The sequence below is a fragment of the Telopea speciosissima genome, chromosome 5 (genome assembly GCF_018873765.1).
Source record: "Telopea speciosissima isolate NSW1024214 ecotype Mountain lineage chromosome 5, Tspe_v1, whole genome shotgun sequence".
In the NCBI taxonomy this organism is placed as follows: Eukaryota; Viridiplantae; Streptophyta; class Magnoliopsida; order Proteales; family Proteaceae; genus Telopea; species Telopea speciosissima.
This window is the reverse complement of record NC_057920.1, coordinates 60,509,492-60,529,826: the sequence shown is the minus strand read 5'-3', so window position 1 is coordinate 60,529,826 and position 20,335 is coordinate 60,509,492. Positions and strand designations below refer to the sequence as shown.

General features: G+C 38.7%; 2 protein-coding genes across 2 annotated transcripts; both read right to left on the bottom strand.

Annotated features, from left to right (window-relative positions):
* Positions 1 to 1,910: 1,910 nt before the first annotated feature.
* Positions 1,911 to 20,109, bottom strand: LOC122663171 (putative disease resistance protein RGA1). Its single transcript, XM_043858875.1, has 3 exons — positions 18,519 to 20,109; positions 2,241 to 4,343; positions 1,911 to 2,112 (listed from the first exon to the last, which is right to left on the bottom strand). The coding sequence occupies exons 1-3, from the start codon at positions 19,934 to 19,936 to the stop codon at positions 1,911 to 1,913; spliced, it is 3,723 nt and encodes a 1,240-aa protein (XP_043714810.1). The 5' UTR covers positions 19,937 to 20,109.
* Positions 13,433 to 14,531, bottom strand: LOC122661385 (putative disease resistance protein RGA3). The gene is given in 2 exon segments (XM_043856769.1): positions 13,433 to 14,222; positions 14,224 to 14,531. Coding segments are annotated over 2 exon segments (828 nt in total). The 5' UTR covers positions 14,443 to 14,531; the 3' UTR covers positions 13,433 to 13,613.
* Positions 20,110 to 20,335: the final 226 nt, after the last annotated feature.

The following is a 20,335-nucleotide window of genomic DNA, read 5'->3' as shown; positions in this document are numbered from 1 at the left end:
CACTGTGTCCAGATGCAACTGGGCAACTCAAAAAAAATAATTGGGCTTATACAAATGCCCTACAATGAAATCTACATAGCATAGGTCTATGGCAGTATAACCTAGCTAGCATATGCAATGGAAATACAGTATATCAAACACAACAGGCAATAAAGTATAGAAAATCTCACAACCATGCACTGTCTTTGATCATTGATGTCCGGTGATGGAGTCTGGCAACTCTGGCGGCTCACTGGAATCTTCAATTTCTCCCAATTTGATGGAGAACTAAAATCTTCAAGTGTGCTCTGTCACTGGAGTCCTGGAGTGGTTCCTGACAGTGTGGAAAACCACTGTCTTCTTCCTTTTCTTTCTTTTCCTTCTATTTCCTTTTTCTTTCTTTCTTCTTCCTGTCTTTCTTTTTGCACTAAACCTTCCTTCCTTCTTCTTCCTTTCTCCTTCTTCTTTCTTTTTCCTTTTCTCTTTTCCCTCTTCCTTCTTGGCTACAACCACCTAAAGAAGTTCTGGTTCTATGATTTCAGAATATCAATGGCATCAAGGAAGGGCTGGAGACATGAGATAGAGAGGAAGACTCAAATCATAGATGCATACAACACCTCTTAGGGCTTAGGGCTGCAACCCCTTTTTTTTCTTCTTCCTTCCTTCTCTTTTCCTCTCATTTTCCTTCTCCCTTTTTCTTCTATTTTTCTCTACACGATTCTGAAGCCTCTTTTTCATTTTGGAGAAGAAGAAGAACCATTTCTCTCTTCTTTTTACAAAAGATTAAGTAAAAGACTAAATAGCCCTTTTTAGATAGACCAATGGAATTTACATAAAAGGAATCTTCAATCAAGCATTGATTAAAGTACTTCTCTTAAGGTAGAGAGAGATTGGCACAGTTTCCAAAGTACTTTTTGAAGAACCAATCAAAAGCTTTTAAATGGAATCAAAGACTTTTTGAAAAGCTTTTTAACTCATCCATTCACAGCCTTCACGTGGGAGAGTAATGATTTCCTGTTTTTTGAAAATCTCTTCAACTTTGATAATTTCAAAAAGAGCCCCTCTAACCTCACTTATTTATGTCATCATAGACAATAATTATATTTATTTGCATTTAAACCCCTGAGACCAAAAAGTGATCTTAAGCTGCTGGCCGAGAGCAAAATTTGAAATCCAACTTTCCAGATTTGCTTCTAATTTGTGCATCCAAACGGAAAAAATCATAACTCCCTCATTTGACGTCGGATTGACGAACCATTTGAATCTATGGAAAGAAGACTCGACGAACTAAAATATTCATGTAGAATGCTCCACCCAGTTCTATCAATATACCCTCCAAAAATACCGACGAACACGCTGCTAGTGCGAAAACCTATAAAATCAATATTCTTAATGCACCTAGCCTTCACCCAAGGCTGTATAAGACATCCAAACACTGCAATGAACAATCTCATGCTGCCACATAATCTCCAGATGCTCCAGTATCATTGCCAACATGCCACGACACTGTCAAATGACCAAAATGCCCCTGGATGACTCCCAAACACTATGGGACCTCTGTATACACTGCCATACCCTTGTAATGATATCACTGCCGTAGTGAACACTGTAAGAACTACTGGGGATGGTGAGGACACAATCCAGTCACTGCCTGCACTGCCATAAGCATGTTTACTCAACTAGAATGCTGCTTGACTGGCCTGAGCGTTATAATTGCACCAAGATGCATTGTGTTGACCACAACAACACACATGCACTGTGTTGACAACAATGACAACCAACACACAGTCACTGCCATCTGCACTGTGTGTTCAACACTTCCCCACAGAGAACACCGACCCATTTAATCACTACTATTTTTTTTTTGGTAGAAGAACATTTAATCACTACTTACATACTTGATGACAAGTACATTAAAACTAGAAATCAAGTCAAAGATAGGAAAATAGTGCCTCTGTAAGCTGCCAGGGCCAACTAGTGAGAGCACCTCTGTTTTTGGTGATTCCTAAATATTGGGCATGCTGTAGAGCTTCTTCCTTTATTGCTAAGCTCTCCGTTCCCTCAACCGAGTGAGAGCACCCCTGCTTCCATATCCTGCGACCCAAGACATGAGCATTTGTGAACTGAGGATAACTGATTGCATTAAAAGTTGCAAAGTAAGTAAAATTATTACAGAAGATTAAAAATTGGAACGGTGGTTAGTTGCAGAGAATCACACCTTTTAAAAAAATAAACCCGTTTAGTATTGAACGCATCATCACCTCCTCCTCATCTCCAAGAGCCAACCCCAACATCCACGGTTTTGTCTCATGGGCGTTGGTCGTGGCCTTGAGCTGATGATGACCTCGGGAATGTGAGATATCTTGTGCCAGTCTTCTCCTCCTTCTTTACATCGTGTCTCTAAGACAGTGTTACATTCTTGTATTATCAGAGTTTGCAAGGCTGTCAATTGTCGAAGACCATCTGGCAAGAAAGTAAGATTTCGACAACACACAATTTCTATGGTGCGAAGTGAGGTGAGATTGTGGATCCACTCTGGCAACGCAGTCAACCCTCCATAACAACTTATACGTAGATTTTGCAGCATTGTAATGTGTTTCAACTTCTCTGGCCAAGAGATCGGCTGATACATGTTAACAAACTGTATTTTTTGAAGAGAAGTGAGATGTCGGAAATCCTCCAATTGGGAAATTTCCAGCTCTGGGCAACCATCAATAGTCAAATTTTCGAGAGCTGTTAAATATCTAATCCCTAATAGAGATGCTAATCTTTCACAACCTCCAATCGATAATGCCTTTAAAGAGCTCAACCCTTGGAATTGGGTCTCATCCTCCCACAAAGATTTCATAGCATTGCACCCTCGAACCTGAAAGTCTCTAACAGAGGTAAAGCCTAATGCCCCTTGTCTAAAAGACAATGTTGGCAATGTGATGAGCTTGTTGCAGTAGTAAAAACTCAATTCCTGAAGAACGGGGAGGTTTCGGTTTTGTATCAGCCCTTCTTGAAAGTTTTCATTTTCCTCTGTTTGTAGAGATAAAGATTGAAGAGACGGGAGCAATGGGAGGGTTGTCAACTTGTCACAATTTGTAATTCTCATTTTCATTAGGCAAGGGAGTACTACTACTTCTCTTCCTTGATCAATTGGAACATTCAAAAACAATCCTTCTAAATTTGGCATATTTTCTAAGTATAGGTCTTCCAGCAGTGGGAATCCTTTAACTAAGCCATTACCATTGTGGGTCCCATCACCCAAGAATCGTATAGAATCCATTCCTCTTACATCAAGAAAGTTAAGAAGTGGCAGATTCTCAAGAGGCGGGAGATGTTCACATCTCTTACAGTTGCTGAGTTTGATAGTAACCAAATTTTGGAGTGACAAATAATCCTCCATCCAACTTGGAAACTTCATGCCCTGGTAGTTTTCTATTGCCAATGTTTTTATGCTTGCAGGGGGCTGTAAGCCTTGTAGCACCTCTTCAGAAGATGCATTTTCTTCTTGGATTATGTGACTCTCATGATGATGATCAATATAATTAATTGGAGACCAAGATAAGGTTAACCAAACAAGGTTTATCTTTCTTATCAAATTGGCTTCTTTGGCATCCATTGAATTCTTCACGTTCTCAAGGCCTTTTATGTGTAATGATCCTCTAAGGTTGTTCAGACCTTGTAACTCACTAATACCACATCCACTGTTCTTCCCCACAATAAACATGCTTAATGTCTGGAGGTGAATTAACCGCCCCATCCTGATTGGAATATGACTTAGTGAGTCACATCCACTAATATCCAAGTGCCTCAGGCTGCTCATGGTACTCATGTTTGCAGGCAACTTTTGAAGACATACACAATACTCTAGTATCAATGTCTGCAAATGTTTTAGGTTGCTCAAGGATTCAGGTAATGTCCTAATACTCATACCGGAGAGCTTCAGGTACCTCAAGTGTATCAAATACCTCAAGTTTGTCACATACAAAACTGAAGATGGCCGATGAGTATAAGAGTGGAAACACAGTTCTAATGCTCGTAGGCATCTATGATTTGAGAAGTTGAAATGAGGGGAAATTAAATTATGTTGTCCCCCCTGCATATCTAGTAACAGGGTACGTATGGTTTCAGATTTACATAAAGACTCAGTAATGGAAGGTAAGAATATCACTGGTGATGCGCCACGGTACTCAAACTTCAATGACAAGTGTCTAATCCCTTTTGAAATTAAACTATGTTGTTCCTCGTTAGTTTGATCTAAGATCAAACATTCATTATTCATAACAGAACATGCAAGATCATGGACTAGATCATGCATCTTACAAGATAGTACTAAATTGCCATCATCATCTTTTTCTGTGTCTTGGAAGAAAGACCTCCACAGTAACTCATTAAAAATTTCATTCCCAATGTCTTCCAATTCCATTTTACCTTTAGATGGAATAAAGCCATTAGCCATCCAGAGTTGGACTAATTTTTCCTTCCACATCCTATGATCCTTTGGAAATATGGAGCAATAAGCAAAACATTGCCTCAAATGTGAGGGCAGATGACTGTAGCTAAGCCTCAAGGCCGACAAAATGGTGTTTTCTTCGTCTTCTGGTAGATCCCAAATTTCACTGTCACTCACAAATCGCCATTCAGTCTCTGTGTCTTTGAAGCGCATTAAGCCTCCTAGAGCCTTTGCAGCCAGAGGTACACCTCCACACTTCTTCACAATCTCCTTACCAATCACCACCAAGTTTGCTTTCTCCTCTCTACCATTGCCAAATGCACGTTGCTTGAACAAAGCCCAACAATCCTCCTCTGAGAGTACTTTCAAGTGGTGAGAAGAAAAGGTGCCCATGATCGATGCTACTTTTTCACCCCGAGTGGTTACAAAAACTGAACAACCTTCATTTCCATATGTCAATGAAAATTTCAACCTATCCCACTTGTCCTGATCTTCGTTCCAAACATCATCTAGTACAAGCAAAAATCTCCTCCTACTCAACATCTCACGAAGGTGGCTTTGCATTGGATCCAAGTCAGTGAGATCACAAGCAGTTCCACTCATAGATTCTATGATTGCTTTGGTAAGCTTTTTTACATCAAAATCATCAGATACGCAAACCCAAATTCTGGCATCAAAATGATTCTTCACTCTTTCATCGTTGTAGATTAGTTGAGCAAGTGTGGTCTTCCCAAGACCACCCATTCCGATTATTGGATAAACCAGTAAATTTGGGTTGTTAATGTTGTCCACCAATACTTTCACTATCTCTTCTTTGTCCTCATCTCTCCCATAAACCCGGGATTCAGTTAGAATGGAGGTAGTCTCTCTTTCACTGGTTTCAACAGTCGATTCCAGTGCAATTCCCCGCGGGTTCATATGAAATTTGGACCTCTCTTCAGCAATATCATCAAATCTCTCTCTAATATCTTTAATTCTCTGTCCAATCTTGCGACGAAACATAAGTTGTTCAAAATTGAACCAATATAAGAAAGAGTGACTAACCTGGTTATAAGTGGAGTTGCTCATCTGGGCTTCTTCTCCTAATTGAAGTGCTTTGGCAGCACACTCATCTAAGATGTCGTCTGCATCATAAGCCGCATCCTTGAGTTTCTTTAACCAACTTTTGATCGCCTTATCCTTGAATTGCTTCATCTCAGCATCTTCCAATACATCTCGAATTGTAGCTAAGATGTCTGAAAGCCTTCTCATCTCCCGATCGACTCCCCATACCAAACCAAACTCTTGCTGAAGTAGCGAGTTAATGTTCTGAAGAACAACTCGAAGAACTGCATCAACCATCTCTTTAATTGTTTAATTGATCAAAGTTGTTTGAATTGGAAGGAAACTTAGATCTGAATCTCTCTGACAGGGATAAAAGAAGTATGAAAATTAGGATACGAGAAGCTTTAACTAGACTTTTGATGGAATGATCTTCAAGAGTGAAGAGCCTCTCTGTGTTTCCTCTTTCCTTCTGTTCACAACTGAGGTCAGAACAGTTTAAAATTGGGACCTTGACATTTGACTTGCCTTTGCCAAGTGATGTGGCTGTAATTATTTGGTAGCTGGGGACCGTAAGAGGTTAGGAATTATCTTCAATTATTGTGAGAGAAGTCCAAACTCATCCCTTCCTATCAACCAAACAGAAACTTCGTGCCCATTTCCTCTTTGACTATTAAATTCACTCCAAACGGACAGCAGCCTTGGGCTGGTGTAGGGGTGTCAATACCCAATCCGAACCGGTGAAACCGGCCCGAACCACACTGGACCGAATTCTTAATGGTTCGGTTCGGTTTGTGGATCTATAAAGGCAAACGGTTTGGTTTGGTTTGGGCTAGTCCGACGGTGCACCGGTAGCCCGAACCGTTAGGCCCGAACCCAAATCGAACCGATCTAACCCGATAAATGAGTAAATCAGTAAATGCCTAATGCCCCATTGCCCCCTAAATGTGTTGTGATAGTTTCTCACTTCATCTCATATCCTTTGTTAGTGATTACCCAACCAATTGTATCCATAGGCCATAGGACATAGGATACAAAGATGCATTGTATTTGAAATATTTTATGTACTTAAAAGAGAAAGAGAAGAAAAATTAGCACTAACCGGACCTTACTAGTTATATAAAATCGGTACCAAACCGAATCCAAACCGATATCAACCCGTTATCATAAACCGAAACCGACACAAAACCAAACTGCACCGAAACCGAAACCGCACCGAAACCGATTATTTCTTAATGGTTTGGTTTCGATTTCTATAAAAGTCACACCGAAACCGAAAAGCCTGAACCGAAACCGGCCCGAACTGGCCTGTTGACACCCCTAGGCTGGTGGTTGGCCCAGTTGGTAGAATGCGGTCCCCATCCCTTAGAAAATACCAATTTAGATGAAAGATCCAAAGCACCTAACCAATTACGATAGACTCCACCATAGAAGCTGAGTCACACTTAATCCCTAGTTTTTGGTAAGGATGTAAATGGATATTTGAAAATTTGAATTAGATTCGAAAAAATATTCGTATAATATGGAAAAAAATTATCCGATCCAAATAGATACCCAATTAATAATAAAAAATTAAATAACTAATGATCTTGAGGGTTTTTTAAGATTCAACACGTTCTAAGGAATGATGAAATGCGAATCACGAGACTAAGAGACATAGATTGAGAGTGAATCGTATTTGCCAAGGGAGGAAAGTCTAGGTTACATAAGTCAGAAATATAAAGGGATAGTCAAAATTTCAAATTCAATTCGCATCCGTATCCGTTTAGGGATATCTGTATTCGATCATGAAATATTAAGATCCTATGACATACAATTCATATCCGATTCGTTTATATCTTTAGTTTTTGGACATTTAATTCTTTGGTTCTAAGTAAACCAAAGCAAATCAGCGAAATTCAACTTCATAATTGAAACTGATAACCTTCCCCCTTTAGTCCTCACCATATATAGTCATAGTTAAAACATATGGGTTTTAAATGGTTAAATTTGAACAATGTGCAACAAAAAAAAAAAAAAGAATAAATTTTGGGATTAGCTCATGTCTTGTTAATTAAATATTAATATTTGATGTATTAATTATAAAGGAAAGAGAATGCTACAAGGGCGTGTGCAATACGCTGCTCCTATGCCTAGACACGGGGGCAAGCAAAATGACCACCATCCCTCGGAAATTTTCACCTTTCCATGAGGTTGCAGTAGTCATTTCACCCACCCCTGTGTCTGATCGGACGTAGCGACAACATACCATACACCCCCAGCTAATGTTCTTTCTTCAAATATTAAATTATTTAAAAAAAACTACAGTTTTCCAAAAAATGTTTTTTTTTTCCACTGAAAAAGACTAACGTGTTTAAAACATTTCCTTTTTTTTTTTTTTTTGATAAAAAAAACAATCTTACTTTGAAATCCTAGGCATTGAGGAGAACCTCATCCTAGACACCGTAAAAGCATAGGAAATTAATATCTTCAATTATTGATTGAGAAGTTCACTCCAACCTCCTCCCTTCCTATCTACCAAACAGAAACCTCATTAATTTCCTCTTGGACTATTGAGTCCAGTCCAAGGACAACTTCCCGTTTTACAAGTTATATTAATTGGCGGTGGGTCACCTTGGTGTGAAATGGTTAGAGTTGTGCACACTGGCCCCCCATCTCAGAGATTTCTTAGGCCAAACACAAGCAGATATGAATTATCTCAAATCTTCCAAGTTCTGTGTATATAGCTAGTTAATAATGCCAGAGTTCTAAAAATTAATTTGAATTTAGATTGTGTTTGGTATACATTCTTCGTCGATTTCGTATTCTTGAATAATAAAAATAACTATTTTTATCATCTATTTTTTAAAGAAAATTAACATTCCTCTGATCCAAATATGACAAAATTCCAGTATTCTCAGAAATATGAAAAAGGAATTTCTAACTCAATTATCCATGTTTTACTTAAAAGTACCAAAACACCATTTCAATCGAGTCATGCACTTAATGGACTCTAAGATACAGGCAGGCAGCACACCTTATCATACTCATGTACCAAAATATTTGATCCAATGTGACTTTGCCACATGACAAAATTAAACCATCTTTTTTGGCCTAATTTGTTGACTTCTTTTGATTATTTAAAGTCAATAATATGATAATTAAAAATGCAAAGGGAGATCAAATATCAAGTATACATAAGCTCATACGTAGTGCTTCTATAAGAAAGAGTCTTGGTGGGGGTGGAGACAATAAAATAATATTGTTGGAACAAACACCAAACAAAATATGAACGAAAAATGAAAAACAAAGTAAGATGACACAGAGATTTAACGTGGTTTACACACCAGTATGGTGTGCTACTTCCACGGGCAAAGCTGAAGATGTTTCACTATGTAAATTGGAGAAAGTTACAATGGAGATCATTCAAGAACACCCAAAAATGATGCTGTTTCTCTCTTCCAGAAACCCTAAATCGAAAACCCCAAATCTCACTCACTTTACAACAAAGCGGGTAAAGAATATAAATACTCCTCCATCAGATCAAGTTGAATTGGCCCAAGCCTTCCGCTACCATCACAGATCTCAAAAAAAATTCCATTCGAATCGCCACAAAAAATGTCGGGGCGGATAATTCTTCGAAACAAGTATAAGAATTCAAGACATACATAACAAATATGAAAAGCTTCAACAACGAAGTCATATTACATAAACAAGCATTAATAAAAAGCCCAAAACTATAGTAAAGCCTATTGTTTCGGCACTACCCCATAACAAGCGCCAAATACAAGAAGGAAGAGCCCATTTCACTGTGTCATCCCCAATATTTGATGCAATCTGAAAGAAAAATGCACTGTTATTGATGTTAATTCTCTGTTTAGTTCGAGGTAAAAGCTATTTATAAGGAAAATTTGTACTTAAAATCAGTTTAAAATAAATGTTAACATTTTTAACTAAAAAAAAAAATTCTTGCAAACAATTTTACTTAGAATGAAATAAGCTTAAATTTAAATTCAGGAATAAGAATTAGGGATATCAAGTTTAAAATTAGATTAACAGTTAATGAAAAACAGAACAGTCCTTGACACATTTTAGGATCCAGTGCTCTTAATTGGGTGCAGAGCTGGTTATGTAGTTCTGGTAGCTTGTTTTTTTTTTAAAAAAAAAAATATTTGAAAGTGGTCCTGCAATAGTAAAAAAATAAAAAATAAAGGATCCATGAAAAAGAGGAAATAAATTTTTAGAAATGTAAATTAGATTGGTGCCCAATTGCAGAGAAGTCACACCTTAGAAAATGTTTGTTTACAATGGAATGCATCACCTCCTCTTCAACTCCAAGAGGCGACCCCAACATCCACGGTTTTGACTCATGGGCATTGATGATGGACAGGAACTGACCTATATGGATCTTATACGGCGTACTGCCCTATCCTGCCTGTGCTGCACAGACACATGACTGCGTGCAATGACCGCCTTACCTCCATTCAGGCTAGGCATCCAGGCAGGGGTAAGGCGGTCAATGCGCACCGCCTTGTCTGAGCAACACAGCAGGACAGGCAGCCCGCGCCATAGACAATCTGGATCCCTCTCTTGTTACCAAATCGAGGTCGGTTTGGCTGTCTCCCTTATTTGCAATGTGTCGCTTGGTGATTGGTCGGTCACCAATATGGTTCATCACAGGATTACCAACTTGGCTTTTGGAGGTAACAAAATGATTGTTACAAGAAAGGATCAGCAATCTGTGGAGGTATGGCAGAGTCCGTTCTGGATTCTGATCCTTGGGGAATCGAAGTAAAAACTCTGTATCTACATGCCTTTCTTTGATGGTTTAATTGATAGAAATTCATAAGTTTCATCCCAAACAAGGAAGAAAGATTCAAATATTTTTTTCTTCACAATTTGTGCTAGTTATTTGATTCTTTGTGACTTTTTGTGGATTGGTAGTGATCAATGACAAGTGGGTACTCAGTAAAGATTTGAAAAAAAAATTTCCCTGATTTTTTGTAATGGTCAAAGCAGAATTGAAATGTGTTTGTAACATACAATGCAGTAAGTTGTACAGGAGTCAGTCTTACTATGCTTTTTGTTTGCTCTCCTTGTGGAACTTCTTTGAAAGCTATATATAATGAAGATTTAAGTTGTCCATGAATGCACTTAAGAAAAATATTTCGTATATCAATTATGAGATCCTCTTGAGTTGGAGAAATTTATGTTCAAAACTGGCTAATTTGTGGTCCCCTGTTCATGTGAGAGTGTGGAGGTCATGGAAAAGTAGGACTTTAGTTTGCAGAAAAAAAATTAAAAGTTAAGACTGGCTAACTTTTTTTTGAAATTTGGTGTAATGTGGGTAGCTGGTCTTCACAGACTTCAGAAAAACTAGGTGATATGTGTGAGGTTGAGATTACAGTTCAATCAACTTTTGGTTTGGTTCTAAGATGAGCTTTTTCTAAAGAAGTTTAATCATCAGACTGGTGGAGTGGAGGAAGATTCCAGAGTTCTTTCAGATGCAGTCTATGTAGAGATGTTCTTGAAGTGGATGCAGAACCATGAATCGACATTGTTCTGATTAGTTAACACTATATACACATTCTATATGGTTTCTATAGCTATCTCATTGTGATAATTCATCCGGAATAACATCCAACCAGGCATCCATTAGTCCCAGTTTGCATAGATTGTTGGGCAACTGTTAATGCAAACACAACGAAACACAAAGAAACAAAACAAAGCAAAAATGACATAGAGATTTAACGTGGTTCATACACCACTATGATATGCTACGTCCATGGGTGAAGTTGAAGATGATTCACTAAGTAATGGAAGAAAAGTACAGTGAAGAAACAAGGCACCAAGCTTAAAGAAAATTCGAAAATAATTTTTCTCCATCAAATAGGATTTTCCATGTTTTATGGCCCTGTTTGTTTCATTTTAGAAATTGAAAGTAGCATTTCATGATGGAAGTACTAAAAATAAAGAATCCAAAAAGAAAAAGAAAAAGAAAAAAAGGTCATAAAAGCAAAGCATTACATAGACAAAAATTTGATTGGCAGTCACACTCACACCTTAGAAAATACATGTTTGTTGTAGAATGCTTCAGTACCTCCTCCTCAACTCCAAGAGATGATCCCAACATCCAGGGTTTTGTCTCATGCGGATTCGTTGTGGCCGTGATCCAACGATAAGCTTTGGAATGTGGGATATCTTGTGCCAATCTTCTCCTCCTTCTCTACATCGTGTCTCTAAGTCAGTCTTGCAATCAACTATTAGAAGAGTTTGGAGGGCTGTCAACTGTCGAAGACCATCTGGCAAGAAAGTAAGATTTCCACAACTAATAATCTCTATAGTTCGAAGTGACACGAGATTGTGGATCCACTCTGGTAACACAGTCAGCCCTCCGCAACAATTTATATGTAGATATTGCAGCATTGTAATGTGTTTCAAGTTCTCTGGCCAAGAGATCAACTGATTCATGTTGACAATCTCTATTTTTTGAAGGGAAGTGAGGTAACTGAAATCCTCCAATTGGGAAAGTTCCAGCTTTGGGCAACCATCAATAGTCAAATTTTTCGAGAGCTGTTAGATATCTCATCCCTGATAGAGATGTTAATCTGTGACACTGTCCAATCGTCAATGCCTTTAAAGAGCTCAAAACCTGGACTTGGGTCTCATAATCATCATCATCATCATTCCACAAAGATTTCATAGCATTGGACCCAAAGACCTGAAGGTTTGTAAGAGAGCTAAAGCCTAATTCCCCATGCCTATTAGACAACAATCTTGGCAATTTGATGAGCTTGTTGCAGTTCTGAAAAGCCAATTCCTGAAGAACAGGGAGGTTGTTTTGATTTTGTAGCAGTCCCTCCGGAATGTTTTCATCTTCTGTTCGTAGACGTAAACATTGAAGTGACGGGAGCAATGGGAGGGTTGCCAACTTGTCACAATTTCTAATTCTCATTCTCACAAGGCAGGGGAATACTTCTCTGCTTCTTTCTGGAACATTCAACAGCAATTCTTCCAAATTTGGCATGTTTTCTAAGTATAGGTCTTCCAGCAACGGGAATCCTTTACCACTGTATAACTCAACACTTAAGTATCGTACAGAATACATTCCTCCTACATAAAGAAACTTAAGGAGTGGTAGATGCCCAAGAGGAGGTAGGAGATGTTCACATTTGTTACAGTTTATGAGTTCGACATGAACCAAATTCTGGAGCAGCGACAAATCCTCCATCCAACTTGGAAACTTCATGCCCTGGTATCTCTCTATTTTCAATTCGCTTATCCTTGCTGGGGGTTGTAGGCCTTCTAGAACCTCTTCAGATCCATTTTCTTGGATGTGAGTTTGATCATTATTTGGAGACCAAGAGAAGGTTAAAGAGTGAATGTTTCTCTTTCTTATCAAATTGGCTTCTTTGGCTTCCTCTAGATTCCTCACATTCTCAAGACCTTTTATGTGTAGTTCTCCTCTAAGGTTGTTCAGTCCTTGCAATTCACTGATATGATACCCAATCTCCTTCCCCACAATGAAGATGCTTAATGTCTGGAGGTGAATTAACCGCCCTATCCCGTTTGGCATTTGACTTAGCGAGAAACATCCACTGATATCCAAGTGCCTGAGGCTGCTCATGGTACCCATTTGTGCAGGCAACTTTTGAAGACATGGAAAATTATCTAGTATCAATGTCTGCAAATGTTTTAGGTTGCTCAAGGATTCAGGTAATGTCCTAATACTCATGCAGGAGAGCTTAAGGTACCTCAAGTGTATCAAATACCTCAAGTCTTTCAAATAGGCAACTGAAGATGGGTGATAATTTAAGTAGTGGAAACTTAGTTCTAATGCTCGTAGGCATCTATGATTTGAAAAGTTGAAATGAGGGGAAACTAAACTATCTTGTTCCTCCGGCGTATCTAGTAATAGGGTACGTAAGGTTTGAGATTTACATAAAGACTCAGTAATGGATGGTAAAAATATCATTTGTAATGAGCCGCGGTACACAAGCTTCAATGACAAGTGTCTAACCCCTTTTGGAACAATATTTTCCTTGCTAGTTTGATCTAAGGTCAAACATTCATTATTCATAACAGAACATGCAAGATCATGGACTAGATCATGCATCTGACAAGACACTACATTGCCATCCCCTTCTTTTACTATGTCTTGGAAGAAAGACCTTCACAGTAACTCATTAAAAATTTCATTCCCAATGTCTTCCAACTCCATTTTGCCTTTAGATGGTATAAAACCATTAGCCATCCAGAGATGGACTAATTGTTCCTTCTCCATCCTAAGATCCTTTGGAAATATGGAACAATAAGCGAAACATTGCCTCAAATGTGAGGGCAGATGATTGTAGCTTAGTCTCAAGGCCGGCAAAATGGTATTTTCTTCATCTTCTGGTAAATCCCAAATTTCACTTTCCCTCACAAACAACCATTCATTCTGTGTGTGTGTGAAGCGCATTAAGCTTCCTAAAGCCTTTGCAGCCAGAGGTACACCTCCACACTTCTTCACAATCTCCTTACCAATCGCCTCCAAGTTTGTATTCTCCACCTCTCTGCTGCCATCACCAAATGCACGTTGCTTGAACAAAGCCCAACAATCATCCTCTGAGAGTCCTTTCAAGTGGTGGGCAGGAAATGTGCCCATGATGGAAGCTACTTTTTCAATACGAGTGGTTACAAGAATTGCACTTCCTTCATTTCCACATGTTAATGAAGATTTCACCATATCCCACTTGTCCTGGTCTTCATTCCAAACATCATCTAGTACAATCAAAAAGCTTCTTCCTTCTACTCAACATCTCACGAAGGCGGCTTTGCATTGGATCCAACTCCGTGAGATCATTTGCAGTTCCACCCATAGATTCTATGATTGCTTTGGTAAGTCTTTTCACATCAAAATCATCAGATACGCAAACCCAAATTCTGGCATCAAAATGATTCTTCACTCTTTCATCGTTGTAGACTAGTTGAGCAAGTGTGGTCTTCCCAAGACCACCCATTCCAATTATTGGATAAACAAGAAAATTGGGGTTGCTAATGTTGTCCAGCAATAGTAGTTTAACTATGTCTTCTTTCTCCTCATCTCTCCCATACACTCGGGAATCAATTAGAATGGAGCTAGTCTCTCGTCCACTGGTTTCCTCTTTCTTTCTGTTCACAACTAAAGTCAGTAATGCTTAAAGTTAGGAGCTTGACTTGCCTTTGCCAAGTCTTGTGGCTGGAAATATTTGCTAGGGACCGTGAGAGGTTAGGAATTATCTTCAATTATTGTGAGAGAAGTCCAAACTCATCCCTTCCTATGTACCAAACAGAAACTTCATGCCCCTTTCCTCTTTGACTATTAAGTTCACTCCAAACGGACAGCAGCCTTGGGCTGGTGGTTGGCCCTTTTGTAGAATGCGGTCTCACCCCCTTAGAAAATACCAATTTAGATAAAGGAACCAAAGCACCAAACCAATTCGGATAGACTCCACAACCATATCACCACTTCCTAAAACAAATCAATAATAAGAAACACTTTGACTTAAGGGATCCACCTTCGGCATGACCATTAACAGAAACCTCAAGACAAATGAGCACACTAACAATCCCACTATGGAGATTTTTCAATTAATACATAAATCTTAAACGGATCCTTTACTGGAAATCCCAAATAATGTCATCATGAACAAACAGAGGATTAAGGGATCAAGAAAAGGAATCCTGAAGATGAGAATTTTTCTTTGCAATTAAAATCCACTGTTAGAGCAAAACACCAACCAAAGCACGAAAAGAAACAAAAACAGAGCAAGATGACACATAGATATAACGTGGTTCACACACTAGTATGATGTGCTACATCCACGGGCGAAATCGAAGCTGTTTCACTATTTATATTGGAGAAAGTTACAATGGAGAACTCTCAAGAACATCCAAAACAGCGCTATTGCTCTCTCCCTGAAACCCTAAAACGAAAACTCTCAAATCTAACTCTTTACAACAAAGTGGGTAAAGAACATAAATACTCCTCCATTGGATCCGGGTTGCCGTCACCATCACAGATCTCAGAAAAAGTTCCATTCGGGTCGCCACCAAAAATGTCGGAGCGGGTCATTCATTGAAATGGGTCCAGGAATTGGAGACATACATAACATCCGCCATTGAATTGCCCTCCCTGTACCAGTGAGTTATACATCATGAAATTGTTGAAAAAATCCATCTAATGAGGTTTGGTATGTCATTCTACACCAAAGAAAGCAAGTTCATGAACATCATTTACCTGAATTTAGAGGAAGATTGTAGGCAATTTTGCATTAGATGTGTCTAAGAACTGCAATCAAATTACATATAAAAAACTATTAGCCAGGGGAAACTAAAAATAAATAGATAGTACATTTTATATCATCAAAAGCTCAACTTTAACGATTTATTCACTCAGAAACACAAAACTCATAGAGAATTAAGGTGGAAAGCAGCATACAAGTGATCAGTAATGGTTTTAAATAATTCCCATTGAAACTTCCTTGTGTTCTTCTTTTTCTTGATTTTGATCAGCTTTGTCCAATAAAAAATGGGCAATGTTATGGTTTTAAAAATAAAATGTTAATCTCTTAATCTTCAAATTTTCAGCCATCATTTTCTCAAAAAAACTACACATTTATATGCACACAATTGATCATCAACAAGTGTTACTGTTCCACTTCAGGTTCAACAAATTCACAATTCCCTTAGAACTTTGTACAAATTAAACAATCTAAAAATAGAATTTGAAAGGAACATACTTAAGTAAACATTTCTCAAACAAAATAGATCGAATTTGATAATAGTAGACAAGAAAAAGTTGAGTTGTGTAGGGAGAGTAAATAATATGAATAGCTTCAGTGAGGAAGTAATATAATAAATATGTACAAGGCCATTAAAAATGTGCAAAAATTAATAAATATTAAATTAGTTGCAAAATACCGAGAAGTCACACCTTTGAAAATGCTTGTGTTATTGTCGAATGCAGGACCTCCTCCTCAACTCCAAGAGATTACTCCAACATCCACGGTTCGTTAGTGGTTGCCATGGCCGTGATTCAATGATGATAACTTTGGGAATGTGGGATATCTTGTGCCAGTCTTCTCCTCCTTCTCTACATCGTCTCTCTATTACAGTGTTGCATTCTTCTATCTTAAGAGTTTGAAGGGCTGTCAATTGTCGAAGACTATCGGGCAAAAAAGTAAGATTTCGACACCATTCAATAGCTATGGTTCGAAGTGACGTGTGATTTTGGATCCACTCTGGCAACCCAGTAAGGCCCTCACAGCCACTGATTCTTAGATATTGCAGCATTGTAGTGTGTTTTAAGTTCTCAGGCAAAGACATCAAATTAGGCAGGTTGGTAATGTCTATATGTTGAAGGGAAGTGAGGTGCCGAAAATCCTCCAATTGGGAGAGTTCTAGCTCTGGACACTCATTGATACTCAAATGCTCGAGAGCTGTTAAATATCTCATCCCTGACAGAGATGCTAGTCTTTTACAATGTTGAATACTCAATGTCTTTAAAGAGCTCAACCCCTGGAATTGGGTCTCATCCTCCCACAAACATTTCATAGCATTGCAAAAGCTAACCGAAAAGGTTTTAAGAGAGCTAAACCCAAATTCCCCAGGCCTAACAGACAATCTGGGCAATGCGATGAAGTTGCCCACAAAATTCAATTTCTGAAGAGCAGGGAGGTTACGATGTTGTAGCAGCCCTTCTGGAATGTGTTCATTTTCCATCATTTGTAGAGATAAAGATTGAAGAGAGGGGAGCAATGGGAGGGTTGTCAACTTGTCACAACATGTAATCATCATTGTCACAAGGGAAGGGAGTACTTCGCTTCCTTCTGGAACATTCAACAACAATAATTCCAGATTTAGCATGTTTCGTAAGTACAGAGATTCCAGCGACGGGAATCCAGCTTTACCCAAGCCATCACTACAATAGAACTCATCAACACCTAAGTATCGTACAGAATCCATTCCACTTACATCAAGAAGCTTCAGAAGTGGCAGGTGTGCAAGAGGAGGCGGGAGATGTTCACATCTCTTACAGTCTCTGAGACTGACATGAACCAGATTTTGGAACGACGACAAATCCTCCATCCAACTTGGAAACTTCATGCCCTGGTAGTTTTCTATTTCCAATGTTTTTATGTTTGCAGGAGGCTGTAAGCCTTGTAGCACCTCTTCAGAAGATGCATTTTCTTCTGGGATTGTGTGAGTCTCATGATGATGATCAATATAATTAATTGGAGACCAAGATAAGGTTAGCCAAATAAGGTTTATCTTTCTTATCAAATTGGCTTCTTTGACATCCATTGAATTCTTCACGTTCTCAAGGCCTTTTATGTGTAATGATCCTCTAAGGTTGTTCAGTCCTTGTAACTCACTGATATGACATCCACTCTTCTTCCCCACAATAAACATGCTTAATGTCTGGAGGTGAATTAACCGCCCCATCTTGATTGGCATACGACTTAGCAAGTCACATCGATTCATATGCAAGTGCCTCAGGCTGCTCATGGTACTCATGTTTGCAGGCAACTTTTGAAGACATACACAATGCTCTAGTATTAATGTCTGCAAATGTTTTAGGTTGCTCAAGGATTCAGGTAACATCCTAATACTCGTGCAGGAGAGCATCAAGTACCTCAAGTGTATCAAATACCTCAAGTATGTCACATACGAAACTGAAGATGGCCGACGAGTATAAGAGTGGAAACACAGTTCTAATGCTCGTAGGCATCTATGATTTGAAAAGTTGAAATGAGGGGAAATTAAACTATTTTGTCCCTCCGGAGTATCTAGTAACAGGGTACGTATGGTTTGAGATTTACATAAAGACTCACTAATGGAAGGTAAGAATATTATTGGTGATGAGCCACGGTGCTCAAGCTTCAATGACAAGTGTCTAATACCTTTTGGAACAGTTTTTTCCTTGCTAGTTTGATCTAAGATCAAACATTCATTATTCATAACAGAACATGAAAGATCATGGACTAGATCATGCATCTTACAAGATAGTACTAAATTGCCATCACCACCTTTTATAGTGTCTTGGAAGAAAGACCTCCACAGTAACTCATTAAAAATTTCATTCCCAATGTCTTCCAACTCCATTTTACCTTTAGATGGAATAAAGCCATTAGCCATCCAGAGTTGGACTAATTTTTCCTTCCACATCCTATGATCCTTTGGAAATATGGAGCAATAAGAAAAACATTGCCTCAAATGTGAGGGCAGATGATTGTAGCTTAGTCTCAAGGCTGGCAAAATGGTATTTTCTTCGTCTTCTGGTAGATCCCAAATTTCACTGTCACTCACAAATTGCCATTCAGTCTCTGTGTCTTTGAAGCGCATTAAGCCTCCTAGAGCCTTTGCAGCCAGAGGTACACCTCCACACTTCTTCACAATCTCCTTACCAATCACCACAAAGTTTGCTGTCTCCTCTCTGCCATTGCCAAATGCACGTTGCTTGAACAAAGCCCAACAATCCTCCTCTGAGAGTCCTTTCAAGTGGTGAGTAGGAAAGGTGCCCATGATCGATGCTACTTTTTTACCACGAGTGGTTACAAGAATTGAACAACCTTCATTCCCATATGTCAATGAAAATTTCAACTTATCCCACTTGTCCTGATCTTCGTTCCAAACATCATCTAGTACAAGCAAAAATCTCATCGTACTCAACATCTCACGAAGACGGCTTTGCATTGGATCCAAGTCCGTGAGATCACAAGCAGTTCCACTCATAGATTCTATGATTGCTTTGGTAAGCTTTTTGACATCAAAATCATCAGATACGCAAACCCAAATTCTGGCATCAAAATGATTCTTCACTCTTTCATCGTTGTAGATTAGTTGAGCAAGTGTGGTCTTCCCAAGACCACCCATTCCGATTATTGGATAAACCAGTAAATTTGGGTTGTTAATGTTGTCCACCAATACTTTAACTATCTCTTCTTTGTCCTCATCTCTCCCATAAACCCGGGATTCAGTTAGAATGGAGGTAGTCTCTCTTTCACTGGTTTCAACAGTCCATTCCAGTGCAATACCCCGCGGGTTCAAATGAAATTTGGACCTCTCTTCAGCAATATCATCAAATCTCTCTCTAATATCTTTAATTCTCTGTCCAATCTTGCGACGAAACATAAGTTGTTCAAAATTGAACCAAGATAAGAAAGAGTGACTAACCTGGTTATAAGTGGAGTTGCTCAACTGGGCTTCTTCTCCTAATTGAAGTGCTTTGGCAGCACACTCATCTAAGATGTCGTCTGCATCATAAGCCGCATCTTTGAGTTTCTTTAACCAACTTTTGATCGCCTTATCCTTGAATTGCTTCATCTCAGCATCTTCCAATACATCTCGAATTGTAATTAAGATGTCAGAAAGCCTTCTCATCTCTCGATCGACTCCCCATACCAAACCAAACTCTTGCTGAAGTAGGGAGTTAATGTTCTGAAGAACAACTCGAAGAACTGCATCAACCATCTCTTTAATTGATCAAAGTTTTTTAGGTCTTTGAATTGGAAGGAAACTCTGAATCTCTATTACAGGTATAAAGAATGGAATGGTGGGATTATGATAGCTAGAAGAAGCTTTAACTAAACTTTGATGGAATGATATTCAAGAGTAAAGAACCTCTGTATTTCCTCTGTTTTCCTTCTGTTCCCAACTGGAGAGTAATGTGTGAAGTTAGAACCTTGACTTGACTAGTTTGCTAGAGACCGTAAAAGGATAGGAATTTAACCAACTTCAATTATTGAGCAAGAAAGCTCACTCCAACCTCTTCCCTTCCTATCTACCAAACAGAAACCTCATTAATTTCCCTTTAATTTCGTCTTGGAGTATTGAGTCCAGTCGAAGGACAACTTCCCGTTTTACAAGTTA